Source organism: Perna viridis, chromosome 9, assembly GCF_037379345.1.
Source record: "Perna viridis isolate PV_CMFRI_1.1 ecotype Kerala chromosome 9, ASM3737934v1, whole genome shotgun sequence".
Classification (NCBI taxonomy): Eukaryota; Metazoa; Mollusca; class Bivalvia; order Mytilida; family Mytilidae; genus Perna; species Perna viridis.
In genome coordinates, this window is record NC_142453.1 from 12,004,342 (window position 1) to 12,032,043 (window position 27,702).

The 27,702-nt window shown below is 36.7% G+C and overlaps 15 protein-coding genes across 15 annotated transcripts; 5 read left to right on the forward strand and 10 right to left on the reverse strand.

Moving 5' to 3' along the window:
* Positions 1 to 395: 395 nt before the first annotated feature.
* On the reverse strand, positions 396 to 707 carry LOC148606758 (histone H4). Its single transcript, XM_088546174.1, has one exon. It carries the CDS (start codon positions 705 to 707, stop codon positions 396 to 398), a length of 312 nt encoding a protein of 103 aa, XP_088402300.1.
* A 1,184-nt stretch (positions 708 to 1,891) lies between these two features.
* LOC148606759 (histone H3) lies at positions 1,892 to 3,787 on the reverse strand. The gene has a single exon (XM_088544933.1). The coding sequence runs from the start codon at positions 2,880 to 2,882 to the stop codon at positions 2,472 to 2,474; it is 411 nt and encodes a 136-aa protein (XP_088401059.1). The 5' UTR covers positions 2,883 to 3,787; the 3' UTR covers positions 1,892 to 2,471.
* A 763-nt stretch (positions 3,788 to 4,550) lies between these two features.
* Positions 4,551 to 4,928, forward strand: LOC148606760 (histone H2B). The gene has a single exon (XM_088546175.1). It carries the CDS (start codon positions 4,551 to 4,553, stop codon positions 4,926 to 4,928), a length of 378 nt encoding a protein of 125 aa, XP_088402301.1.
* Positions 4,929 to 5,752: 824 nt separating this feature from the next.
* Positions 5,753 to 6,064, reverse strand: LOC148606761 (histone H4). The gene has a single exon (XM_088546176.1). It carries the CDS (start codon positions 6,062 to 6,064, stop codon positions 5,753 to 5,755), a length of 312 nt encoding a protein of 103 aa, XP_088402302.1.
* Positions 6,065 to 7,248: 1,184 nt separating this feature from the next.
* Positions 7,249 to 9,144, reverse strand: LOC148606762 (histone H3). The gene has a single exon (XM_088544934.1). The coding sequence runs from the start codon at positions 8,237 to 8,239 to the stop codon at positions 7,829 to 7,831; it is 411 nt and encodes a 136-aa protein (XP_088401060.1). The 5' UTR covers positions 8,240 to 9,144; the 3' UTR covers positions 7,249 to 7,828.
* Positions 9,145 to 9,907: 763 nt separating this feature from the next.
* Positions 9,908 to 10,285, forward strand: LOC148606763 (histone H2B). Its single transcript, XM_088546184.1, has one exon. The coding sequence runs from the start codon at positions 9,908 to 9,910 to the stop codon at positions 10,283 to 10,285; it is 378 nt and encodes a 125-aa protein (XP_088402310.1).
* An 824-nt stretch (positions 10,286 to 11,109) lies between these two features.
* On the reverse strand, positions 11,110 to 11,421 carry LOC148606764 (histone H4). The gene has a single exon (XM_088546185.1). The coding sequence runs from the start codon at positions 11,419 to 11,421 to the stop codon at positions 11,110 to 11,112; it is 312 nt and encodes a 103-aa protein (XP_088402311.1).
* A 1,184-nt stretch (positions 11,422 to 12,605) lies between these two features.
* On the reverse strand, positions 12,606 to 14,501 carry LOC148606765 (histone H3). Its single transcript, XM_088544930.1, has one exon. It carries the CDS (start codon positions 13,594 to 13,596, stop codon positions 13,186 to 13,188), a length of 411 nt encoding a protein of 136 aa, XP_088401056.1. The 5' UTR covers positions 13,597 to 14,501; the 3' UTR covers positions 12,606 to 13,185.
* A 764-nt stretch (positions 14,502 to 15,265) lies between these two features.
* On the forward strand, positions 15,266 to 15,643 carry LOC148606766 (histone H2B). Its single transcript, XM_088546186.1, has one exon. It carries the CDS (start codon positions 15,266 to 15,268, stop codon positions 15,641 to 15,643), a length of 378 nt encoding a protein of 125 aa, XP_088402312.1.
* Positions 15,644 to 16,467: 824 nt separating this feature from the next.
* LOC148606767 (histone H4) lies at positions 16,468 to 16,779 on the reverse strand. The gene has a single exon (XM_088546187.1). It carries the CDS (start codon positions 16,777 to 16,779, stop codon positions 16,468 to 16,470), a length of 312 nt encoding a protein of 103 aa, XP_088402313.1.
* Positions 16,780 to 17,963: 1,184 nt separating this feature from the next.
* LOC148606768 (histone H3) lies at positions 17,964 to 19,859 on the reverse strand. The gene has a single exon (XM_088544935.1). The coding sequence runs from the start codon at positions 18,952 to 18,954 to the stop codon at positions 18,544 to 18,546; it is 411 nt and encodes a 136-aa protein (XP_088401061.1). The 5' UTR covers positions 18,955 to 19,859; the 3' UTR covers positions 17,964 to 18,543.
* A 763-nt stretch (positions 19,860 to 20,622) lies between these two features.
* Positions 20,623 to 21,000, forward strand: LOC148606769 (histone H2B). The gene has a single exon (XM_088546188.1). The coding sequence runs from the start codon at positions 20,623 to 20,625 to the stop codon at positions 20,998 to 21,000; it is 378 nt and encodes a 125-aa protein (XP_088402314.1).
* A 776-nt stretch (positions 21,001 to 21,776) lies between these two features.
* Positions 21,777 to 27,365, reverse strand: LOC148606770 (histone H4). The gene is made up of 2 exons (XM_088544941.1): positions 27,314 to 27,365; positions 21,777 to 22,145 (listed from the first exon to the last, which is right to left on the reverse strand). Exon 2 carries the CDS (start codon positions 22,133 to 22,135, stop codon positions 21,824 to 21,826), a length of 312 nt encoding a protein of 103 aa, XP_088401067.1. The 5' UTR covers positions 22,136 to 22,145; positions 27,314 to 27,365; the 3' UTR covers positions 21,777 to 21,823.
* On the reverse strand, positions 24,234 to 25,846 carry LOC148606771 (histone H3). The gene has a single exon (XM_088544940.1). It carries the CDS (start codon positions 24,939 to 24,941, stop codon positions 24,531 to 24,533), a length of 411 nt encoding a protein of 136 aa, XP_088401066.1. The 5' UTR covers positions 24,942 to 25,846; the 3' UTR covers positions 24,234 to 24,530.
* Positions 26,610 to 26,987, forward strand: LOC148606772 (histone H2B). Its single transcript, XM_088546189.1, has one exon. The coding sequence runs from the start codon at positions 26,610 to 26,612 to the stop codon at positions 26,985 to 26,987; it is 378 nt and encodes a 125-aa protein (XP_088402315.1).
* Positions 27,366 to 27,702: the final 337 nt, after the last annotated feature.

Consider the following 27,702-nt stretch of genomic DNA (forward strand, 5'->3'; position numbering starts at 1 on the left):
AATACATTAAATGACGCACCTTTAAAACAAAAACGGGAAATAGAGTTTTGCCCGAGTATCGATTTATCAGGGGATTACCGTTTAACTTGTTTGATTAATGGTAAATACTGAACACTGACAAAATAACATATACATGTATGTTTGTATTTGAAGATCGGTGTACGCAGTCTATTTAGCTCTTTTTTATGTCTCTTGGTGTTATTTTTTTTTTGGTTTTTAAATACAACATTTAAAGTAATTGTTTTGTTTTGTTTTTTTAATAATTTATATGAGTGTGGGGGAAGGGGGCTATACCTTGTTTGTCTTATACACGACACATAACATCCATATAAGAATCTTTTTGAAAAATTTTGGTGGCCCTGAAAAGGGCCGTTACTGTTGTTATGGGAAGCTGTTTAACCTCCGAATCCGTACAGGGTACGTCCTTGTCTCTTCAAAGCGTAGACAACGTCCATGGCTGTGACAGTTTTCCTCTTGGCGTGCTCAGTGTATGTGACTGCATCACGGATGACATTTTCCAAGAAAACTTTCAATACACCACGGGTCTCTTCGTAGATGAGTCCAGAGATACGTTTGACACCACCTCTACGTGCAAGACGACGGATAGCTGGTTTTGTGATACCCTGGATGTTATCACGCAACACCTTCCTGTGACGCTTTGCGCCTCCCTTTCCAAGTCCTTTACCTCCTTTACCACGTCCAGACATTATTGTTTCTCTGATAAAATATTAACAGTAGAATGAATTTGCCCGCTGTAAAGATAGATTATATACTAAATAGCGCGACCGTGATAGAAAGCTAGCAAGTTTTAAGAAACAATGATTTTCATTGGATAATGACTTTTTGTGACATAGAGTTGACCTGTACTCACTATTTGGAGGGAAAAGAATGTAATGTAAACAAATAAAAAAAGGGGGGGGGGTAGGGGGTTTAATATTATAAAGATTATTCTAAATTGTAATAAATGAAGAATGCTAAAAATGATATGAATACCAATAGAGCATAATAAAGATATCCTATTTGGAATTATCAATTCTTCAATTTGATGACACAGCTCAACAGTAATTGGGTCAAAATGAATTTTGAAAAATTACAAAATTTTATTTCTATATCATTTTGTGCAGTGTGATGTACAATCAAGGGTTGAAAATACATTCACTCAATGAAATAGGCTTCTTACATCTAGATATAACTTATATTGTAACATAGAATATATAGTATGAATAATCTGAGGGAGTGAAATTTTCCAAATCTGAATATTTTGAGAATTCAGGTCTTGGAAACAAGTTGATATGAAACTCCTTGTAATTACAAGTTAAGACTTTTGATGTCTTTTCTTTAAACATGCTTTATGCTAGAGAACATTTTTCTCGGCACAAAGTCTGTTCTTGCCATGATAACAAATTTATCTTTGTGACACACACACACACTCGATAGAGATGGACGTTACATGAGTGGTAAAGTCCATCACTTCACATTAGGAAGTTAGGCCGATGACATCTGATGACTCTAATAGAAACAGAAGAAAATGAATTAATATAAATGAAAATCATTGACTTGTGAGGCCCAAAGTATACATAACAATAGTACATAAACTGTGAAGATATGTATTATATTGCTCCAAGTAACACTTAAATGAAGGAAATGTGCAGTCAAAATCAACTTATTTGGTATGCATCCTACTGATTTTTGTTTTCTGGCATATTCTATAAAGAGTACATAAATCATGCTAAAAGTAGAGGAGGCATTATATTGACATGATAAAAAAAAAATGTGATTTCATGGAAACCTACCTGGTGTCTTGTGTTCAAAATAATCAGTAAGGGTGTTGTATCCACATACTAGTATACAGATTATAAGAACAGTACTGTATGTGTTGTTTTTTGGGGTTTTTTTTTTAACAATGGAGCAGCATGTACTATGTTTGGAAAACCACTTGCCTTTTTTAATAAGGTATGATACTTCCTTAGCAGTAGACATATATTACTCAGTCATATAATGTTAAAGCACATCTCATACACTCTACCAGAATAAGTCTGCACCCAATTAAAATCCAATCACATATACATTGTATTCCTGTTTGGACACTTTGATAGCCAGAAGTAAGAATTTATTTCACGATTTTTACAAATTAATAATGTTTTCTTTTCATATTGTTTACATATGTGTGTGTGTGTGCATGTATGTATGTATGCATTTATGTTGGAGAGGAGCAAGCTAAATTATGTGGTTAATAGGATTTGATGTTAAAATGAAACTTTTTTTTCCAATCGGGTTGGGGAAGGCTTATATGATGAAAATTGATACCTTTATAAATCAGGCAAGTGACGGTCAAGGAACATAAGTGAATTCTAAACTACATAATGATGTAGTTTTTAGTATTGGTTTAAATAAAACATCTAATAAGAATCTTTTTTGAAAGATTTTGGTGGCCCTTAAAAGGGCCGTTTAGTAAGGTGATAAGTCGCATCTTAAGCACGCTCTCCACGGATTCTGCGGGCCAACTGGATGTCCTTTGGCATGATGGTGACTCTCTTGGCGTGGATGGCGCACAAGTTGGTGTCTTCAAAAAGACCGACCAAGTAAGCTTCACTAGCTTCCTGGAGTGCCATCACGGCGGAGCTCTGGAATCTAAGATCAGTTTTGAAGTCCTGAGCGATTTCTCTGACTAATCTCTGGAATGGGAGTTTTCTGATGAGGAGCTCGGTACTCTTTTGGTATCTTCTGATTTCTCTCAGGGCGACTGTACCGGGCCTGTATCTGTGTGGTTTCTTGACTCCACCAGTGGCAGGTGCGCTCTTACGAGCGGCCTTGGTGGCCAACTGTTTTCTTGGAGCTTTACCTCCGGTAGATTTACGAGCAGTCTGCTTTGTACGAGCCATTGCGAAGAATGATGATTTGAAAAGTCTCACAGTGATATTAAAAAGGCCGCAAGGATTTGGTTTATTTGCCGCACAATTTGAAAAGCTCGGAGTAATTGGTCGGGGAAACCTATAACACTCCCTACGATTGGTTGTTATTGAGGTAATTCGATTGGATGAAAATAGGAAAAGTTTCAATCCACTTTTCTGTTGATGGTTGAGCTTTGCTAACAATCTGCCAAATGGCAATTTCAATCAACTAATAAACACTTAAGAATGAAATGAATTGTAATCAACAATTCTCATGCGTGACAGTCAATTATGTTTGAATAATTTAACCGTCATAATTTGGTACATGTACAATATACAATATTTATTTAGAGTAACAATAGATTTTTTTTTGGGTTTTGTTTTCATGCATTACGTTTGTTAATACAATGCGAATGATGAGACAGTGATATTAGAAGAGTACATAAAAATAATAATAATGATAATGATAATAATGCCATAAAAAAAAATATAATAATTACAATGAGCGTAATAATAGAAAAAAAAAAGAAAACAAAAGAAAAGAATTTTAAATGTTTTGTGTGGAGTAAAATAACAAGTAAATACAATACAGTTATTTAAAATGTACAGGCCTAGCCTACATACATTAATGCAACCCGTGAAATTGTGCATCTTTTTTTTTCTGTATTCTTAGGATAATACTGCCCTGGAACACTTGGCGCGCACGGAAATATTTTTTATATATACCAAGATTTAATTTCATTTATGAATAGTTACAATTTACTTAAAATTCAAGGTTTTTTCACCTTGAGGGAATGCCGCTCTTAGGGTTTTGTAGGAACAATCTTTGGTTACGTATTACGACAAGTTATATTTTATATGAGAAGAGAAATCAAGGAGAGGGACGGTATAGTTCCCCCCCCCCTCATTTTTGAGATTGCAATGCTTTCTTTTTTTTCACACACATAACTACATAAGAATCTTTTTGAAAAGTTTTGGTGGCCCTGAAAAGGGCCGTTGTATATTTCAGTTCGAAGAACTAAACTGTTTATTTAGCAGCCTTCTGGGTCTTCTTGGGCAGGAGAACGGCCTGGATGTTTGGCAGTACACCACCCTGGGCAATGGTCACACCGGACAGAAGTTTGTTCAATTCCTCGTCGTTCCTGATGGCCAGTTGGAGATGACGGGGGATGATTCTGCTTTTCTTGTTGTCACGGGCAGCATTACCTGCCAATTCCAAAACTTCAGCGGCCAAGTATTCGAGAACAGCGGCGAGGTAAACTGGGGCTCCAGCACCTACTCTCTCGGCATAGTTTCCTTTCCTCAACAGTCTGTGGATACGTCCAACTGGGAACTGAAGTCCGGCACGGGACGACCTGCTCTTAGCCTTGGATTTAGCTTTTCCTCCCTTTCCACGTCCAGACATTTTCTTATGTTATAACTTGTTCGAATTCAAACAAATCATAATAACACGAGAATAGTCAAATTTTCCTTTTATACCGACAAACGGATTGAAATGACATTCTGTCTTTAAACCAATCAGCGGTAATGTTCTATCGTCTATGAGGTGTTTTCCGCGAGGTTCGCGTTAAGAAACATATTTCAATCCACCATGTTGTTTAAATAGAAAATTGACAGGGCTGGCGGTATTATTCACTGTACAATCGTCAGAGGATAAACATGCCGCCAAAAGCAACAGGATCAAAGGGAGCAAAGAAGGCCGTGACCAAGGCCAAAGCCGCACGGGCTGGAGGTGACAAGAAGAGGAAGAGGAGAAGGAGGGAATCCTACGGAATCTACATTTACAAAGTTCTCCGACAGGTCCACCCTGACACTGGTGTATCATCAAAGGCTATGTCCATCATGAACAGTTTCGTCAACGACATCTTTGAAAGAATCGCCGCCGAAGCTTCACGTCTGGCTCACTACAACAAGAGATCAACAATCACATCTCGGGAGATCCAGACTGCTGTCCGTCTCCTTTTACCCGGAGAATTGGCCAAGCACGCTGTCAGCGAGGGTACCAAAGCTGTCACCAAATACACCAGCAGCAAGTAAACTTGCAGTTCCAGTCTACTTATTCAACGGCCCTTTTCAGGGCCACCAAAACTTTTCAAAAAGATTCTTATGTTGATATGTTATAGTTGTTATCAAATGCATATATACACCCCCTATTTTCCCCACAAACATACATAACTGTTTAAAACTTCCAAATTGCGAACAACGTTAATCCTTCCTTACTAAAGATTGATAAAGACATTGACATGAATTCTAATGAAAGTGCGTACATAAGAGGTATTTTTATCATAAAAAAATAAATGAAAATATAAAGTGTAACGCTTTATAAACATACATAAGAACACCGTCATATCATATGTACTTACACAAAAATAGATCAACATCAAGTCTGTATAGAAGTATAAATGAGACTTAAATAATATTGAAAGCATTTACAATATGAAATAATGGATATATCTACCATGATGAAATACATTAAATGACGCACCTTTAAAACAAAAACGGGAAATAGAGTTTTGCCCGAGTATCGATTTATCAGGGGATTACCGTTTAACTTGTTTGATTAATGGTAAATACTGAACACTGACAAAATAACATATACATGTATGTTTGTATTTGAAGATCGGTGTACGCAGTCTATTTAGCTCTTTTTTATGTCTCTTGGTGTTATTTTTTTTTTGGTTTTTAAATACAACATTTAAAGTAATTGTTTTGTTTTGTTTTTTTAATAATTTATATGAGTGTGGGGGAAGGGGGCTATACCTTGTTTGTCTTATACACGACACATAACATCCATATAAGAATCTTTTTGAAAAATTTTGGTGGCCCTGAAAAGGGCCGTTACTGTTGTTATGGGAAGCTGTTTAACCTCCGAATCCGTACAGGGTACGTCCTTGTCTCTTCAAAGCGTAGACAACGTCCATGGCTGTGACAGTTTTCCTCTTGGCGTGCTCAGTGTATGTGACTGCATCACGGATGACATTTTCCAAGAAAACTTTCAATACACCACGGGTCTCTTCGTAGATGAGTCCAGAGATACGTTTGACACCACCTCTACGTGCAAGACGACGGATAGCTGGTTTTGTGATACCCTGGATGTTATCACGCAACACCTTCCTGTGACGCTTTGCGCCTCCCTTTCCAAGTCCTTTACCTCCTTTACCACGTCCAGACATTATTGTTTCTCTGATAAAATATTAACAGTAGAATGAATTTGCCCGCTGTAAAGATAGATTATATACTAAATAGCGCGACCGTGATAGAAAGCTAGCAAGTTTTAAGAAACAATGATTTTCATTGGATAATGACTTTTTGTGACATAGAGTTGACCTGTACTCACTATTTGGAGGGAAAAGAATGTAATGTAAACAAATAAAAAAAGGGGGGGGGGTAGGGGGTTTAATATTATAAAGATTATTCTAAATTGTAATAAATGAAGAATGCTAAAAATGATATGAATACCAATAGAGCATAATAAAGATATCCTATTTGGAATTATCAATTCTTCAATTTGATGACACAGCTCAACAGTAATTGGGTCAAAATGAATTTTGAAAAATTACAAAATTTTATTTCTATATCATTTTGTGCAGTGTGATGTACAATCAAGGGTTGAAAATACATTCACTCAATGAAATAGGCTTCTTACATCTAGATATAACTTATATTGTAACATAGAATATATAGTATGAATAATCTGAGGGAGTGAAATTTTCCAAATCTGAATATTTTGAGAATTCAGGTCTTGGAAACAAGTTGATATGAAACTCCTTGTAATTACAAGTTAAGACTTTTGATGTCTTTTCTTTAAACATGCTTTATGCTAGAGAACATTTTTCTCGGCACAAAGTCTGTTCTTGCCATGATAACAAATTTATCTTTGTGACACACACACACACTCGATAGAGATGGACGTTACATGAGTGGTAAAGTCCATCACTTCACATTAGGAAGTTAGGCCGATGACATCTGATGACTCTAATAGAAACAGAAGAAAATGAATTAATATAAATGAAAATCATTGACTTGTGAGGCCCAAAGTATACATAACAATAGTACATAAACTGTGAAGATATGTATTATATTGCTCCAAGTAACACTTAAATGAAGGAAATGTGCAGTCAAAATCAACTTATTTGGTATGCATCCTACTGATTTTTGTTTTCTGGCATATTCTATAAAGAGTACATAAATCATGCTAAAAGTAGAGGAGGCATTATATTGACATGATAAAAAAAAAATGTGATTTCATGGAAACCTACCTGGTGTCTTGTGTTCAAAATAATCAGTAAGGGTGTTGTATCCACATACTAGTATACAGATTATAAGAACAGTACTGTATGTGTTGTTTTTTGGGGTTTTTTTTTTAACAATGGAGCAGCATGTACTATGTTTGGAAAACCACTTGCCTTTTTTAATAAGGTATGATACTTCCTTAGCAGTAGACATATATTACTCAGTCATATAATGTTAAAGCACATCTCATACACTCTACCAGAATAAGTCTGCACCCAATTAAAATCCAATCACATATACATTGTATTCCTGTTTGGACACTTTGATAGCCAGAAGTAAGAATTTATTTCACGATTTTTACAAATTAATAATGTTTTCTTTTCATATTGTTTACATATGTGTGTGTGTGTGCATGTATGTATGTATGCATTTATGTTGGAGAGGAGCAAGCTAAATTATGTGGTTAATAGGATTTGATGTTAAAATGAAACTTTTTTTTCCAATCGGGTTGGGGAAGGCTTATATGATGAAAATTGATACCTTTATAAATCAGGCAAGTGACGGTCAAGGAACATAAGTGAATTCTAAACTACATAATGATGTAGTTTTTAGTATTGGTTTAAATAAAACATCTAATAAGAATCTTTTTTGAAAGATTTTGGTGGCCCTTAAAAGGGCCGTTTAGTAAGGTGATAAGTCGCATCTTAAGCACGCTCTCCACGGATTCTGCGGGCCAACTGGATGTCCTTTGGCATGATGGTGACTCTCTTGGCGTGGATGGCGCACAAGTTGGTGTCTTCAAAAAGACCGACCAAGTAAGCTTCACTAGCTTCCTGGAGTGCCATCACGGCGGAGCTCTGGAATCTAAGATCAGTTTTGAAGTCCTGAGCGATTTCTCTGACTAATCTCTGGAATGGGAGTTTTCTGATGAGGAGCTCGGTACTCTTTTGGTATCTTCTGATTTCTCTCAGGGCGACTGTACCGGGCCTGTATCTGTGTGGTTTCTTGACTCCACCAGTGGCAGGTGCGCTCTTACGAGCGGCCTTGGTGGCCAACTGTTTTCTTGGAGCTTTACCTCCGGTAGATTTACGAGCAGTCTGCTTTGTACGAGCCATTGCGAAGAATGATGATTTGAAAAGTCTCACAGTGATATTAAAAAGGCCGCAAGGATTTGGTTTATTTGCCGCACAATTTGAAAAGCTCGGAGTAATTGGTCGGGGAAACCTATAACACTCCCTACGATTGGTTGTTATTGAGGTAATTCGATTGGATGAAAATAGGAAAAGTTTCAATCCACTTTTCTGTTGATGGTTGAGCTTTGCTAACAATCTGCCAAATGGCAATTTCAATCAACTAATAAACACTTAAGAATGAAATGAATTGTAATCAACAATTCTCATGCGTGACAGTCAATTATGTTTGAATAATTTAACCGTCATAATTTGGTACATGTACAATATACAATATTTATTTAGAGTAACAATAGATTTTTTTTTGGGTTTTGTTTTCATGCATTACGTTTGTTAATACAATGCGAATGATGAGACAGTGATATTAGAAGAGTACATAAAAATAATAATAATGATAATGATAATAATGCCATAAAAAAAAATATAATAATTACAATGAGCGTAATAATAGAAAAAAAAAAGAAAACAAAAGAAAAGAATTTTAAATGTTTTGTGTGGAGTAAAATAACAAGTAAATACAATACAGTTATTTAAAATGTACAGGCCTAGCCTACATACATTAATGCAACCCGTGAAATTGTGCATCTTTTTTTTTCTGTATTCTTAGGATAATACTGCCCTGGAACACTTGGCGCGCACGGAAATATTTTTTATATATACCAAGATTTAATTTCATTTATGAATAGTTACAATTTACTTAAAATTCAAGGTTTTTTCACCTTGAGGGAATGCCGCTCTTAGGGTTTTGTAGGAACAATCTTTGGTTACGTATTACGACAAGTTATATTTTATATGAGAAGAGAAATCAAGGAGAGGGACGGTATAGTTCCCCCCCCCCTCATTTTTGAGATTGCAATGCTTTCTTTTTTTTCACACACATAACTACATAAGAATCTTTTTGAAAAGTTTTGGTGGCCCTGAAAAGGGCCGTTGTATATTTCAGTTCGAAGAACTAAACTGTTTATTTAGCAGCCTTCTGGGTCTTCTTGGGCAGGAGAACGGCCTGGATGTTTGGCAGTACACCACCCTGGGCAATGGTCACACCGGACAGAAGTTTGTTCAATTCCTCGTCGTTCCTGATGGCCAGTTGGAGATGACGGGGGATGATTCTGCTTTTCTTGTTGTCACGGGCAGCATTACCTGCCAATTCCAAAACTTCAGCGGCCAAGTATTCGAGAACAGCGGCGAGGTAAACTGGGGCTCCAGCACCTACTCTCTCGGCATAGTTTCCTTTCCTCAACAGTCTGTGGATACGTCCAACTGGGAACTGAAGTCCGGCACGGGACGACCTGCTCTTAGCCTTGGATTTAGCTTTTCCTCCCTTTCCACGTCCAGACATTTTCTTATGTTATAACTTGTTCGAATTCAAACAAATCATAATAACACGAGAATAGTCAAATTTTCCTTTTATACCGACAAACGGATTGAAATGACATTCTGTCTTTAAACCAATCAGCGGTAATGTTCTATCGTCTATGAGGTGTTTTCCGCGAGGTTCGCGTTAAGAAACATATTTCAATCCACCATGTTGTTTAAATAGAAAATTGACAGGGCTGGCGGTATTATTCACTGTACAATCGTCAGAGGATAAACATGCCGCCAAAAGCAACAGGATCAAAGGGAGCAAAGAAGGCCGTGACCAAGGCCAAAGCCGCACGGGCTGGAGGTGACAAGAAGAGGAAGAGGAGAAGGAGGGAATCCTACGGAATCTACATTTACAAAGTTCTCCGACAGGTCCACCCTGACACTGGTGTATCATCAAAGGCTATGTCCATCATGAACAGTTTCGTCAACGACATCTTTGAAAGAATCGCCGCCGAAGCTTCACGTCTGGCTCACTACAACAAGAGATCAACAATCACATCTCGGGAGATCCAGACTGCTGTCCGTCTCCTTTTACCCGGAGAATTGGCCAAGCACGCTGTCAGCGAGGGTACCAAAGCTGTCACCAAATACACCAGCAGCAAGTAAACTTGCAGTTCCAGTCTACTTATTCAACGGCCCTTTTCAGGGCCACCAAAACTTTTCAAAAAGATTCTTATGTTGATATGTTATAGTTGTTATCAAATGCATATATACACCCCCTATTTTCCCCACAAACATACATAACTGTTTAAAACTTCCAAATTGCGAACAACGTTAATCCTTCCTTACTAAAGATTGATAAAGACATTGACATGAATTCTAATGAAAGTGCGTACATAAGAGGTATTTTTATCATAAAAAAATAAATGAAAATATAAAGTGTAACGCTTTATAAACATACATAAGAACACCGTCATATCATATGTACTTACACAAAAATAGATCAACATCAAGTCTGTATAGAAGTATAAATGAGACTTAAATAATATTGAAAGCATTTACAATATGAAATAATGGATATATCTACCATGATGAAATACATTAAATGACGCACCTTTAAAACAAAAACGGGAAATAGAGTTTTGCCCGAGTATCGATTTATCAGGGGATTACCGTTTAACTTGTTTGATTAATGGTAAATACTGAACACTGACAAAATAACATATACATGTATGTTTGTATTTGAAGATCGGTGTACGCAGTCTATTTAGCTCTTTTTTATGTCTCTTGGTGTTATTTTTTTTTTGGTTTTTAAATACAACATTTAAAGTAATTGTTTTGTTTTGTTTTTTTAATAATTTATATGAGTGTGGGGGAAGGGGGCTATACCTTGTTTGTCTTATACACGACACATAACATCCATATAAGAATCTTTTTGAAAAATTTTGGTGGCCCTGAAAAGGGCCGTTACTGTTGTTATGGGAAGCTGTTTAACCTCCGAATCCGTACAGGGTACGTCCTTGTCTCTTCAAAGCGTAGACAACGTCCATGGCTGTGACAGTTTTCCTCTTGGCGTGCTCAGTGTATGTGACTGCATCACGGATGACATTTTCCAAGAAAACTTTCAATACACCACGGGTCTCTTCGTAGATGAGTCCAGAGATACGTTTGACACCACCTCTACGTGCAAGACGACGGATAGCTGGTTTTGTGATACCCTGGATGTTATCACGCAACACCTTCCTGTGACGCTTTGCGCCTCCCTTTCCAAGTCCTTTACCTCCTTTACCACGTCCAGACATTATTGTTTCTCTGATAAAATATTAACAGTAGAATGAATTTGCCCGCTGTAAAGATAGATTATATACTAAATAGCGCGACCGTGATAGAAAGCTAGCAAGTTTTAAGAAACAATGATTTTCATTGGATAATGACTTTTTGTGACATAGAGTTGACCTGTACTCACTATTTGGAGGGAAAAGAATGTAATGTAAACAAATAAAAAAAGGGGGGGGGGTAGGGGGTTTAATATTATAAAGATTATTCTAAATTGTAATAAATGAAGAATGCTAAAAATGATATGAATACCAATAGAGCATAATAAAGATATCCTATTTGGAATTATCAATTCTTCAATTTGATGACACAGCTCAACAGTAATTGGGTCAAAATGAATTTTGAAAAATTACAAAATTTTATTTCTATATCATTTTGTGCAGTGTGATGTACAATCAAGGGTTGAAAATACATTCACTCAATGAAATAGGCTTCTTACATCTAGATATAACTTATATTGTAACATAGAATATATAGTATGAATAATCTGAGGGAGTGAAATTTTCCAAATCTGAATATTTTGAGAATTCAGGTCTTGGAAACAAGTTGATATGAAACTCCTTGTAATTACAAGTTAAGACTTTTGATGTCTTTTCTTTAAACATGCTTTATGCTAGAGAACATTTTTCTCGGCACAAAGTCTGTTCTTGCCATGATAACAAATTTATCTTTGTGACACACACACACACTCGATAGAGATGGACGTTACATGAGTGGTAAAGTCCATCACTTCACATTAGGAAGTTAGGCCGATGACATCTGATGACTCTAATAGAAACAGAAGAAAATGAATTAATATAAATGAAAATCATTGACTTGTGAGGCCCAAAGTATACATAACAATAGTACATAAACTGTGAAGATATGTATTATATTGCTCCAAGTAACACTTAAATGAAGGAAATGTGCAGTCAAAATCAACTTATTTGGTATGCATCCTACTGATTTTTGTTTTCTGGCATATTCTATAAAGAGTACATAAATCATGCTAAAAGTAGAGGAGGCATTATATTGACATGATAAAAAAAAAATGTGATTTCATGGAAACCTACCTGGTGTCTTGTGTTCAAAATAATCAGTAAGGGTGTTGTATCCACATACTAGTATACAGATTATAAGAACAGTACTGTATGTGTTGTTTTTTGGGGTTTTTTTTTTAACAATGGAGCAGCATGTACTATGTTTGGAAAACCACTTGCCTTTTTTAATAAGGTATGATACTTCCTTAGCAGTAGACATATATTACTCAGTCATATAATGTTAAAGCACATCTCATACACTCTACCAGAATAAGTCTGCACCCAATTAAAATCCAATCACATATACATTGTATTCCTGTTTGGACACTTTGATAGCCAGAAGTAAGAATTTATTTCACGATTTTTACAAATTAATAATGTTTTCTTTTCATATTGTTTACATATGTGTGTGTGTGTGCATGTATGTATGTATGCATTTATGTTGGAGAGGAGCAAGCTAAATTATGTGGTTAATAGGATTTGATGTTAAAATGAAACTTTTTTTTCCAATCGGGTTGGGGAAGGCTTATATGATGAAAATTGATACCTTTATAAATCAGGCAAGTGACGGTCAAGGAACATAAGTGAATTCTAAACTACATAATGATGTAGTTTTTAGTATTGGTTTAAATAAAACATCTAATAAGAATCTTTTTTGAAAGATTTTGGTGGCCCTTAAAAGGGCCGTTTAGTAAGGTGATAAGTCGCATCTTAAGCACGCTCTCCACGGATTCTGCGGGCCAACTGGATGTCCTTTGGCATGATGGTGACTCTCTTGGCGTGGATGGCGCACAAGTTGGTGTCTTCAAAAAGACCGACCAAGTAAGCTTCACTAGCTTCCTGGAGTGCCATCACGGCGGAGCTCTGGAATCTAAGATCAGTTTTGAAGTCCTGAGCGATTTCTCTGACTAATCTCTGGAATGGGAGTTTTCTGATGAGGAGCTCGGTACTCTTTTGGTATCTTCTGATTTCTCTCAGGGCGACTGTACCGGGCCTGTATCTGTGTGGTTTCTTGACTCCACCAGTGGCAGGTGCGCTCTTACGAGCGGCCTTGGTGGCCAACTGTTTTCTTGGAGCTTTACCTCCGGTAGATTTACGAGCAGTCTGCTTTGTACGAGCCATTGCGAAGAATGATGATTTGAAAAGTCTCACAGTGATATTAAAAAGGCCGCAAGGATTTGGTTTATTTGCCGCACAATTTGAAAAGCTCGGAGTAATTGGTCGGGGAAACCTATAACACTCCCTACGATTGGTTGTTATTGAGGTAATTCGATTGGATGAAAATAGGAAAAGTTTCAATCCACTTTTCTGTTGATGGTTGAGCTTTGCTAACAATCTGCCAAATGGCAATTTCAATCAACTAATAAACACTTAAGAATGAAATGAATTGTAATCAACAATTCTCATGCGTGACAGTCAATTATGTTTGAATAATTTAACCGTCATAATTTGGTACATGTACAATATACAATATTTATTTAGAGTAACAATAGATTTTTTTTTGGGTTTTGTTTTCATGCATTACGTTTGTTAATACAATGCGAATGATGAGACAGTGATATTAGAAGAGTACATAAAAATAATAATAATGATAATGATAATAATGCCATAAAAAAAAATATAATAATTACAATGAGCGTAATAATAGAAAAAAAAAAGAAAACAAAAGAAAAGAATTTTAAATGTTTTGTGTGGAGTAAAATAACAAGTAAATACAATACAGTTATTTAAAATGTACAGGCCTAGCCTACATACATTAATGCAACCCGTGAAATTGTGCATCTTTTTTTTTCTGTATTCTTAGGATAATACTGCCCTGGAACACTTGGCGCGCACGGAAATATTTTTTATATATACCAAGATTTAATTTCATTTATGAATAGTTACAATTTACTTAAAATTCAAGGTTTTTTCACCTTGAGGGAATGCCGCTCTTAGGGTTTTGTAGGAACAATCTTTGGTTACGTATTACGACAAGTTATATTTTATATGAGAAGAGAAATCAAGGAGAGGGACGGTATAGTTCCCCCCCCCCCTCATTTTTGAGATTGCAATGCTTTCTTTTTTTTCACACACATAACTACATAAGAATCTTTTTGAAAAGTTTTGGTGGCCCTGAAAAGGGCCGTTGTATATTTCAGTTCGAAGAACTAAACTGTTTATTTAGCAGCCTTCTGGGTCTTCTTGGGCAGGAGAACGGCCTGGATGTTTGGCAGTACACCACCCTGGGCAATGGTCACACCGGACAGAAGTTTGTTCAATTCCTCGTCGTTCCTGATGGCCAGTTGGAGATGACGGGGGATGATTCTGCTTTTCTTGTTGTCACGGGCAGCATTACCTGCCAATTCCAAAACTTCAGCGGCCAAGTATTCGAGAACAGCGGCGAGGTAAACTGGGGCTCCAGCACCTACTCTCTCGGCATAGTTTCCTTTCCTCAACAGTCTGTGGATACGTCCAACTGGGAACTGAAGTCCGGCACGGGACGACCTGCTCTTAGCCTTGGATTTAGCTTTTCCTCCCTTTCCACGTCCAGACATTTTCTTATGTTATAACTTGTTCGAATTCAAACAAATCATAATAACACGAGAATAGTCAAATTTTCCTTTTATACCGACAAACGGATTGAAATGACATTCTGTCTTTAAACCAATCAGCGGTAATGTTCTATCGTCTATGAGGTGTTTTCCGCGAGGTTCGCGTTAAGAAACATATTTCAATCCACCATGTTGTTTAAATAGAAAATTGACAGGGCTGGCGGTATTATTCACTGTACAATCGTCAGAGGATAAACATGCCGCCAAAAGCAACAGGATCAAAGGGAGCAAAGAAGGCCGTGACCAAGGCCAAAGCCGCACGGGCTGGAGGTGACAAGAAGAGGAAGAGGAGAAGGAGGGAATCCTACGGAATCTACATTTACAAAGTTCTCCGACAGGTCCACCCTGACACTGGTGTATCATCAAAGGCTATGTCCATCATGAACAGTTTCGTCAACGACATCTTTGAAAGAATCGCCGCCGAAGCTTCACGTCTGGCTCACTACAACAAGAGATCAACAATCACATCTCGGGAGATCCAGACTGCTGTCCGTCTCCTTTTACCCGGAGAATTGGCCAAGCACGCTGTCAGCGAGGGTACCAAAGCTGTCACCAAATACACCAGCAGCAAGTAAACTTGCAGTTCCAGTCTACTTATTCAACGGCCCTTTTCAGGGCCACCAAAACTTTTCAAAAAGATTCTTATGTTGATATGTTATAGTTGTTATCAAATGCATATATACACCCCCTATTTTCCCCACAAACATACATAACTGTTTAAAACTTCCAAATTGCGAACAACGTTAATCCTTCCTTACTAAAGATTGATAAAGACATTGACATGAATTCTAATGAAAGTGCGTACATAAGAGGTATTTTTATCATAAAAAAATAAATGAAAATATAAAGTGTAACGCTTTATAAACATACATAAGAACACCGTCATATCATATGTACTTACACAAAAATAGATCAACATCAAGTCTGTATAGAAGTATAAATGAGACTTAAATAATATTGAAAGCATTTACAATATGAAATAATGGATATATCTACCATGATGAAATACATTAAATGACGCACCTTTAAAACAAAAACGGGAAATAGAGTTTTGCCCGAGTATCGATTTATCAGGGGATTACCGTTTAACTTGTTTGATTAATGGTAAATACTGAACACTGACAAAATAACATATACATGTATGTTTGTATTTGAAGATCGGTGTACGCAGTCTATTTAGCTCTTTTTTATGTCTCTTGGTGTTATTTTTTTTTTGGTTTTTAAATACAACATTTAAAGTAATTGTTTTGTTTTGTTTTTTTAATAATTTATATGAGTGTGGGGGAAGGGGGCTATACCTTGTTTGTCTTATACACGACACATAACATCCATATAAGAATCTTTTTGAAAAATTTTGGTGGCCCTGAAAAGGGCCGTTACTGTTGTTATGGGAAGCTGTTTAACCTCCGAATCCGTACAGGGTACGTCCTTGTCTCTTCAAAGCGTAGACAACGTCCATGGCTGTGACAGTTTTCCTCTTGGCGTGCTCAGTGTATGTGACTGCATCACGGATGACATTTTCCAAGAAAACTTTCAATACACCACGGGTCTCTTCGTAGATGAGTCCAGAGATACGTTTGACACCACCTCTACGTGCAAGACGACGGATAGCTGGTTTTGTGATACCCTGGATGTTATCACGCAACACCTTCCTGTGACGCTTTGCGCCTCCCTTTCCAAGTCCTTTACCTCCTTTACCACGTCCAGACATTATTGTTTCTCTGATAAAATATTAACAGTAGAATGAATTTGCCCGCTGTAAAGATAGATTATATACTAAATAGCGCGACCGTGATAGAAAGCTAGCAAGTTTTAAGAAACAATGATTTTCATTGGATAATGACTTTTTGTGACATAGAGTTGACCTGTACTCACTATTTGGAGGGAAAAGAATGTAATGTAAACAAATAAAAAAAGGGGGGGGGGTAGGGGGTTTAATATTATAAAGATTATTCTAAATTGTAATAAATGAAGAATGCTAAAAATGATATGAATACCAATAGAGCATAATAAAGATATCCTATTTGGAATTATCAATTCTTCAATTTGATGACACAGCTCAACAGTAATTGGGTCAAAATGAATTTTGAAAAATTACAAAATTTTATTTCTATATCATTTTGTGCAGTGTGATGTACAATCAAGGGTTGAAAATACATTCACTCAATGAAATAGGCTTCTTACATCTAGATATAACTTATATTGTAACATAGAATATATAGTATGAATAATCTGAGGGAGTGAAATTTTCCAAATCTGAATATTTTGAGAATTCAGGTCTTGGAAACAAGTTGATATGAAACTCCTTGTAATTACAAGTTAAGACTTTTGATGTCTTTTCTTTAAACATGCTTTATGCTAGAGAACATTTTTCTCGGCACAAAGTCTGTTCTTGCCATGATAACAAATTTATCTTTGTGACACACACACACACTCGATAGAGATGGACGTTACATGAGTGGTAAAGTCCATCACTTCACATTAGGAAGTTAGGCCGATGACATCTGATGACTCTAATAGAAACAGAAGAAAATGAATTAATATAAATGAAAATCATTGACTTGTGAGGCCCAAAGTATACATAACAATAGTACATAAACTGTGAAGATATGTATTATATTGCTCCAAGTAACACTTAAATGAAGGAAATGTGCAGTCAAAATCAACTTATTTGGTATGCATCCTACTGATTTTTGTTTTCTGGCATATTCTATAAAGAGTACATAAATCATGCTAAAAGTAGAGGAGGCATTATATTGACATGATAAAAAAAAAATGTGATTTCATGGAAACCTACCTGGTGTCTTGTGTTCAAAATAATCAGTAAGGGTGTTGTATCCACATACTAGTATACAGATTATAAGAACAGTACTGTATGTGTTGTTTTTTGGGGTTTTTTTTTTAACAATGGAGCAGCATGTACTATGTTTGGAAAACCACTTGCCTTTTTTAATAAGGTATGATACTTCCTTAGCAGTAGACATATATTACTCAGTCATATAATGTTAAAGCACATCTCATACACTCTACCAGAATAAGTCTGCACCCAATTAAAATCCAATCACATATACATTGTATTCCTGTTTGGACACTTTGATAGCCAGAAGTAAGAATTTATTTCACGATTTTTACAAATTAATAATGTTTTCTTTTCATATTGTTTACATATGTGTGTGTGTGTGCATGTATGTATGTATGCATTTATGTTGGAGAGGAGCAAGCTAAATTATGTGGTTAATAGGATTTGATGTTAAAATGAAACTTTTTTTTCCAATCGGGTTGGGGAAGGCTTATATGATGAAAATTGATACCTTTATAAATCAGGCAAGTGACGGTCAAGGAACATAAGTGAATTCTAAACTACATAATGATGTAGTTTTTAGTATTGGTTTAAATAAAACATCTAATAAGAATCTTTTTTGAAAGATTTTGGTGGCCCTTAAAAGGGCCGTTTAGTAAGGTGATAAGTCGCATCTTAAGCACGCTCTCCACGGATTCTGCGGGCCAACTGGATGTCCTTTGGCATGATGGTGACTCTCTTGGCGTGGATGGCGCACAAGTTGGTGTCTTCAAAAAGACCGACCAAGTAAGCTTCACTAGCTTCCTGGAGTGCCATCACGGCGGAGCTCTGGAATCTAAGATCAGTTTTGAAGTCCTGAGCGATTTCTCTGACTAATCTCTGGAATGGGAGTTTTCTGATGAGGAGCTCGGTACTCTTTTGGTATCTTCTGATTTCTCTCAGGGCGACTGTACCGGGCCTGTATCTGTGTGGTTTCTTGACTCCACCAGTGGCAGGTGCGCTCTTACGAGCGGCCTTGGTGGCCAACTGTTTTCTTGGAGCTTTACCTCCGGTAGATTTACGAGCAGTCTGCTTTGTACGAGCCATTGCGAAGAATGATGATTTGAAAAGTCTCACAGTGATATTAAAAAGGCCGCAAGGATTTGGTTTATTTGCCGCACAATTTGAAAAGCTCGGAGTAATTGGTCGGGGAAACCTATAACACTCCCTACGATTGGTTGTTATTGAGGTAATTCGATTGGATGAAAATAGGAAAAGTTTCAATCCACTTTTCTGTTGATGGTTGAGCTTTGCTAACAATCTGCCAAATGGCAATTTCAATCAACTAATAAACACTTAAGAATGAAATGAATTGTAATCAACAATTCTCATGCGTGACAGTCAATTATGTTTGAATAATTTAACCGTCATAATTTGGTACATGTACAATATACAATATTTATTTAGAGTAACAATAGATTTTTTTTTGGGTTTTGTTTTCATGCATTACGTTTGTTAATACAATGCGAATGATGAGACAGTGATATTAGAAGAGTACATAAAAATAATAATAATGATAATGATAATAATGCCATAAAAAAAAATATAATAATTACAATGAGCGTAATAATAGAAAAAAAAAAGAAAACAAAAGAAAAGAATTTTAAATGTTTTGTGTGGAGTAAAATAACAAGTAAATACAATACAGTTATTTAAAATGTACAGGCCTAGCCTACATACATTAATGCAACCCGTGAAATTGTGCATCTTTTTTTTTCTGTATTCTTAGGATAATACTGCCCTGGAACACTTGGCGCGCACGGAAATATTTTTTATATATACCAAGATTTAATTTCATTTATGAATAGTTACAATTTACTTAAAATTCAAGGTTTTTTCACCTTGAGGGAATGCCGCTCTTAGGGTTTTGTAGGAACAATCTTTGGTTACGTATTACGACAAGTTATATTTTATATGAGAAGAGAAATCAAGGAGAGGGACGGTATAGTTCCCCCCCCCCTCATTTTTGAGATTGCAATGCTTTCTTTTTTTTCACACACATAACTACATAAGAATCTTTTTGAAAAGTTTTGGTGGCCCTGAAAAGGGCCGTTGTATATTTCAGTTCGAAGAACTAAACTGTTTATTTAGCAGCCTTCTGGGTCTTCTTGGGCAGGAGAACGGCCTGGATGTTTGGCAGTACACCACCCTGGGCAATGGTCACACCGGACAGAAGTTTGTTCAATTCCTCGTCGTTCCTGATGGCCAGTTGGAGATGACGGGGGATGATTCTGCTTTTCTTGTTGTCACGGGCAGCATTACCTGCCAATTCCAAAACTTCAGCGGCCAAGTATTCGAGAACAGCGGCGAGGTAAACTGGGGCTCCAGCACCTACTCTCTCGGCATAGTTTCCTTTCCTCAACAGTCTGTGGATACGTCCAACTGGGAACTGAAGTCCGGCACGGGACGACCTGCTCTTAGCCTTGGATTTAGCTTTTCCTCCCTTTCCACGTCCAGACATTTTCTTATGTTATAACTTGTTCGAATTCAAACAAATCATAATAACACGAGAATAGTCAAATTTTCCTTTTATACCGACAAACGGATTGAAATGACATTCTGTCTTTAAACCAATCAGCGGTAATGTTCTATCGTCTATGAGGTGTTTTCCGCGAGGTTCGCGTTAAGAAACATATTTCAATCCACCATGTTGTTTAAATAGAAAATTGACAGGGCTGGCGGTATTATTCACTGTACAATCGTCAGAGGATAAACATGCCGCCAAAAGCAACAGGATCAAAGGGAGCAAAGAAGGCCGTGACCAAGGCCAAAGCCGCACGGGCTGGAGGTGACAAGAAGAGGAAGAGGAGAAGGAGGGAATCCTACGGAATCTACATTTACAAAGTTCTCCGACAGGTCCACCCTGACACTGGTGTATCATCAAAGGCTATGTCCATCATGAACAGTTTCGTCAACGACATCTTTGAAAGAATCGCCGCCGAAGCTTCACGTCTGGCTCACTACAACAAGAGATCAACAATCACATCTCGGGAGATCCAGACTGCTGTCCGTCTCCTTTTACCCGGAGAATTGGCCAAGCACGCTGTCAGCGAGGGTACCAAAGCTGTCACCAAATACACCAGCAGCAAGTAAACTTGCAGTTCCAGTCTACTTATTCAACGGCCCTTTTCAGGGCCACCAAAACTTTTCAAAAAGATTCTTATGTTGATATGTTATAGTTGTTATCAAATGCATATATACACCCCCTATTTTCCCCACAAACATACATAACTGTTTAAAACTTCCAAATTGCGAACAACGTTAATCCTTCCTTACTAAAGATTGATAAAGACATTGACATGAATTCTAATGAAAGTGCGTACATAAGAGGTATTTTTATCATAAAAAAATAAATGAAAATATAAAGTGTAACGCTTTATAAACATACATAAGAACACCGTCATATCATATGTACTTACACAAAAATAGATCAACATCAAGTCTGTATAGAAGTATAAATGAGACTTAAATAATATTGAAAGCATTTACAATATGAAATAATGGATATATCTACCATGATGAAATACATTAAATGACGCACCTTTAAAACAAAAACGGGAAATAGAGTTTTGCCCGAGTATCGATTTATCAGGGGATTACCGTTTAACTTGTTTGATTAATGGTAAATACTGAACACTGACAAAATAACATATACATGTATGTTTGTATTTGAAGATCGGTGTACGCAGTCTATTTAGCTCTTTTTTATGTCTCTTGGTGTTATTTTTTTTTGGTTTTTAAATACAACATTTAAAATAATTGTTTTGTTTTGTTTTTTTAATAATTTATATGAGTGTGGGGGAAGGGGGCTATACCTTGTTTGTCTTATACACGACACATAACATCCATATAAGAATCTTTTTGAAAAATTTTGGTGGCCCTGAAAAGGGCCGTTACTGTTGTTATGGGAAGCTGTTTAACCTCCGAATCCGTACAGGGTACGTCCTTGTCTCTTCAAAGCGTAGACAACGTCCATGGCTGTGACAGTTTTCCTCTTGGCGTGCTCAGTGTATGTGACTGCATCACGGATGACATTTTCCAAGAAAACTTTCAATACACCACGGGTCTCTTCGTAGATGAGTCCAGAGATACGTTTGACACCACCTCTACGTGCAAGACGACGGATAGCTGGTTTTGTGATACCCTGGATGTTATCACGCAACACCTTCCTGTGACGCTTTGCGCCTCCCTTTCCAAGTCCTTTACCTCCTTTACCACGTCCAGACATTATTGTTTCTCTGATAAAATATTAACAGTAGAATGAATTTGCCCGCTGTAAAGATAGATTATATACTATACTCGGCGTCACATAAATAACATACTGTTAAAATTTGAATAAAAATATTTTCTACGACTTTATTGACACCAACCGTCGTTTAAATTGTCTTAAATGACTTGCTCATTCGTTTAGCCAAACAGCTTCTCAAAAACAAGTCGCTGATTAGCTTAAATCATGCGTAACAAATCCTTACGGGAAAATCCCATACTAATATCCGCCATGTTGGTTTTTACGGGACGATTTGTTTACAAACGAAGTGCGTAAGTTCCCGTCGAACTCCGGTGACAATCGTCTGCTTGATCAACTTCTCGGTATTATACGTTGTTCGCGTAAAATAAATCCGAGATATCCGAAATAACGCCGAATTGCATTCTGGGTTCTTCGGTTTTTGGACAAACCATTTAAACGTAAACAACATCTCCTAGCAACCCGATCACTGTAAACATGGCCGACTTTTTACAATGTAAATATTGCCACCTAGAATTAAAATCTGACCGGAATTTAACGATTCAATGTTTAGGGAGAAGCCGTTTGGCTAAACGAATGAGCAAGTCATTTAAGACAATTTAAACGACGGTAGGTGTCAATAAAGTCGTAGAAAATATTTTTATTCAAATTTTAACAGTATGTTATTTATGTGACGCCGACTATAAATAGCGCGACCGTGATAGAAAGCTAGCAAGTTTTAAGAAACAATGATTTTCATTGGATAATGACTTTTTGTGACATAGAGTTGACCTGTACTCACTATTTGGAGGGAAAAGAATGTAATGTAAACAAATAAAAAAAGGGGGGGGGTAGGGGGTTTAATATTATAAAGATTATTCTAAATTGTAATAAATGAAGAATGCTAAAAATGATATGAATACCAATAGAGCATAATAAAGATATCCTATTTGGAATTATCAATTCTTCAATTTGATGACACAGCTCAACAGTAATTGGGTCAAAATGAATTTTGAAAAATTACAAAATTTTATTTCTATATCATTTTGTGCAGTGTGATGTACAATCAAGGGTTGAAAATACATTCACTCAATGAAATAGGCTTCTTACATCTAGATATAACTTATATTGTAACATAGAATATATAGTATGAATAATCTGAGGGAGTGAAATTTTCCAAATCTGAATATTTTGAGAATTCAGGTCTTGGAAACAAGTTGATATGAAACTCCTTGTAATTACAAGTTAAGACTTTTGATGTCTTTTCTTTAAACATGCTTTATGCTAGAGAACATTTTTCTCGGCACAAAGTCTGTTCTTGCCATGATAACAAATTTATCTTTGTGACACACACACACACTCGATAGAGATGGACGTTACATGAGTGGTAAAGTCCATCACTTCACATTAGGAAGTTAGGCCGATGACATCTGATGACTCTAATAGAAACAGAAGAAAATGAATTAATATAAATGAAAATCATTGACTTGTGAGGCCCAAAGTATACATAACAATAGTACATAAACTGTGAAGATATGTATTATATTGCTCCAAGTAACACTTAAATGAAGGAAATGTGCAGTCAAAATCAACTTATTTGGTATGCATCCTACTGATTTTTGTTTTCTGGCATATTCTATAAAGAGTACATAAATCATGCTAAAAGTAGAGGAGGCATTATATTGACATGATAAAAAAAAAATGTGATTTCATGGAAACCTACCTGGTGTCTTGTGTTCAAAATAATCAGTAAGGGTGTTGTATCCACATACTAGTATACAGATTATAAGAACAGTACTGTATGTGTTGTTTTTTGGGGTTTTTTTTCAACAATGGAGCAGCATGTACTATGTTTGGAAAACCACTTGCCTTTTTTAATAAGGTATGATACTTCCTTAGCAGTAGACATATATTACTCAGTCATATAATGTTAAAGCACATCTCATACACTCTACCAGAATAAGTCTGCACCCAATTAAAATCCAATCACATATACATTGTATTCCTGTTTGGACACTTTGATAGCCAGAAGTAAGAATTTATTTCACGATTTTTACAAATTAATAATGTTTTCTTTTCATATTGTTTACATATGTGTGTGTGTGCATGTATGTATGTATGCATTTATGTTGGAGAGGAGCAAGCTAAATTATGTGGTTAATAGGATTTGATGTTAAAATGAAACTTTTTTTTCCAATCGGGTTGGGGAAGGCTTATATGATGAAAATTGATACCTTTATAAATCAGGCAAGTGACGGTCAAGGAACATAAGTGAATTCTAAACTACATAATGATGTAGTTTTTAGTATTGGTTTAAATAAAACATCTAATAAGAATCTTTTTTGAAAGATTTTGGTGGCCCTTAAAAGGGCCGTTTAGTAAGGTGATAAGTCGCATCTTAAGCACGCTCTCCACGGATTCTGCGGGCCAACTGGATGTCCTTTGGCATGATGGTGACTCTCTTGGCGTGGATGGCGCACAAGTTGGTGTCTTCAAAAAGACCGACCAAGTAAGCTTCACTAGCTTCCTGGAGTGCCATCACGGCGGAGCTCTGGAATCTAAGATCAGTTTTGAAGTCCTGAGCGATTTCTCTGACTAATCTCTGGAATGGGAGTTTTCTGATGAGGAGCTCGGTACTCTTTTGGTATCTTCTGATTTCTCTCAGGGCGACTGTACCGGGCCTGTATCTGTGTGGTTTCTTGACTCCACCAGTGGCAGGTGCGCTCTTACGAGCGGCCTTGGTGGCCAACTGTTTTCTTGGAGCTTTACCTCCGGTAGATTTACGAGCAGTCTGCTTTGTACGAGCCATTGCGAAGAATGATGATTTGAAAAGTCTCACAGTGATATTAAAAAGGCCGCAAGGATTTGGTTTATTTGCCGCACAATTTGAAAAGCTCGGAGTAATTGGTCGGGGAAACCTATAACACTCCCTACGATTGGTTGTTATTGAGGTAATTCGATTGGATGAAAATAGGAAAAGTTTCAATCCACTTTTCTGTTGATGGTTGAGCTTTGCTAACAATCTGCCAAATGGCAATTTCAATCAACTAATAAACACTTAAGAATGAAATGAATTGTAATCAACAATTCTCATGCGTGACAGTCAATTATGTTTGAATAATTTAACCGTCATAATTTGGTACATGTACAATATACAATATTTATTTAGAGTAACAATAGATTTTTTTTTGGGTTTTGTTTTCATGCATTACGTTTGTTAATACAATGCGAATGATGAGACAGTGATATTAGAAGAGTACATAAAAATAATAATAATGATAATGATAATAATGCCATAAAAAAAAATATAATAATTACAATGAGCGTAATAATAGAAAAAAAAAAGAAAACAAAAGAAAAGAATTTTAAATGTTTTGTGTGGAGTAAAATAACAAGTAAATACAATACAGTTATTTAAAATGTACAGGCCTAGCCTACATACATTAATGCAACCCGTGAAATTGTGCATCTTTTTTTTTCTGTATTCTTAGGATAATACTGCCCTGGAACACTTGGCGCGCACGGAAATATTTTTTATATATACCAAGATTTAATTTCATTTATGAATAGTTACAATTTACTTAAAATTCAAGGTTTTTTCACCTTGAGGGAATGCCGCTCTTAGGGTTTTGTAGGAACAATCTTTGGTTACGTATTACGACAAGTTATATTTTATATGAGAAGAGAAATCAAGGAGAGGGACGGTATAGTTCCCCCCCCCCTCATTTTTGAGATTGCAATGCTTTCTTTTTTTTCACACACATAACTACATAAGAATCTTTTTGAAAAGTTTTGGTGGCCCTGAAAAGGGCCGTTGTATATTTCAGTTCGAAGAACTAAACTGTTTATTTAGCAGCCTTCTGGGTCTTCTTGGGCAGGAGAACGGCCTGGATGTTTGGCAGTACACCACCCTGGGCAATGGTCACACCGGACAGAAGTTTGTTCAATTCCTCGTCGTTCCTGATGGCCAGTTGGAGATGACGGGGGATGATTCTGCTTTTCTTGTTGTCACGGGCAGCATTACCTGCCAATTCCAAAACTTCAGCGGCCAAGTATTCGAGAACAGCGGCGAGGTAAACTGGGGCTCCAGCACCTACTCTCTCGGCATAGTTTCCTTTCCTCAACAGTCTGTGGATACGTCCAACTGGGAACTGAAGTCCGGCACGGGACGACCTGCTCTTAGCCTTGGATTTAGCTTTTCCTCCCTTTCCACGTCCAGACATTTTCTTATGTTATAACTTGTTCGAATTCAAACAAATCATAATAACACGAGAATAGTCAAATTTTCCTTTTATACCGACAAACGGATTGAAATGACATTCTGTCTTTAAACCAATCAGCGGTAATGTTCTATCGTCTATGAGGTGTTTTCCGCGAGGTTCGCGTTAAGAAACATATTTCAATCCACCATGTTGTTTAAATAGAAAATTGACAGGGCTGGCGGTATTATTCACTGTACAATCGTCAGAGGATAAACATGCCGCCAAAAGCAACAGGATCAAAGGGAGCAAAGAAGGCCGTGACCAAGGCCAAAGCCGCACGGGCTGGAGGTGACAAGAAGAGGAAGAGGAGAAGGAGGGAATCCTACGGAATCTACATTTACAAAGTTCTCCGACAGGTCCACCCTGACACTGGTGTATCATCAAAGGCTATGTCCATCATGAACAGTTTCGTCAACGACATCTTTGAAAGAATCGCCGCCGAAGCTTCACGTCTGGCTCACTACAACAAGAGATCAACAATCACATCTCGGGAGATCCAGACTGCTGTCCGTCTCCTTTTACCCGGAGAATTGGCCAAGCACGCTGTCAGCGAGGGTACCAAAGCTGTCACCAAATACACCAGCAGCAAGTAAACTTGCAGTTCCAGTCTACTTATTCAACGGCCCTTTTCAGGGCCACCAAAACTTTTCAAAAAGATTCTTATGTTGATATGTTATAGTTGTTATCAAATGCATATATACACCCCCTATTTTCCCCACAAACATACATAACTGTTTAAAACTTCCAAATTGCGAACAACGTTAATCCTTCCTTACTAAAGATTGATAAAGACATTGACATGAATTCTAATGAAAGTGCGTACATAAGAGGTATTTTTATCATAAAAAAATAAATGAAAATATAAAGTGTAACGCTTTATAAACATACATAAGAACACCGTCATATCATATGTACTTACACAAAAATAGATCAACATCAAGTCTGTATAGAAGTATAAATGAGACTTAAATAATATTGAAAGCATTTACAATATGAAATAATGGATATATCTACCATGATGAAATACATTAAATGACGCACCTTTAAAACAAAAACGGGAAATAGAGTTTTGCCCGAGTATCGATTTATCAGGGGATTACCGTTTAACTTGTTTGATTAATGGTAAATACTGAACACTGACAAAATAACATATACATGTATGTTTGTATTTGAAGATCGGTGTACGCAGTCTATTTAGCTCTTTTTTATGTCTCTTGGTGTTATTTTTTTTTTGGTTTTTAAATACAACATTTAAAGTAATTGTTTTGTTTTGTTTTTTTAATAATTTATATGAGTGTGGGGGAAGGG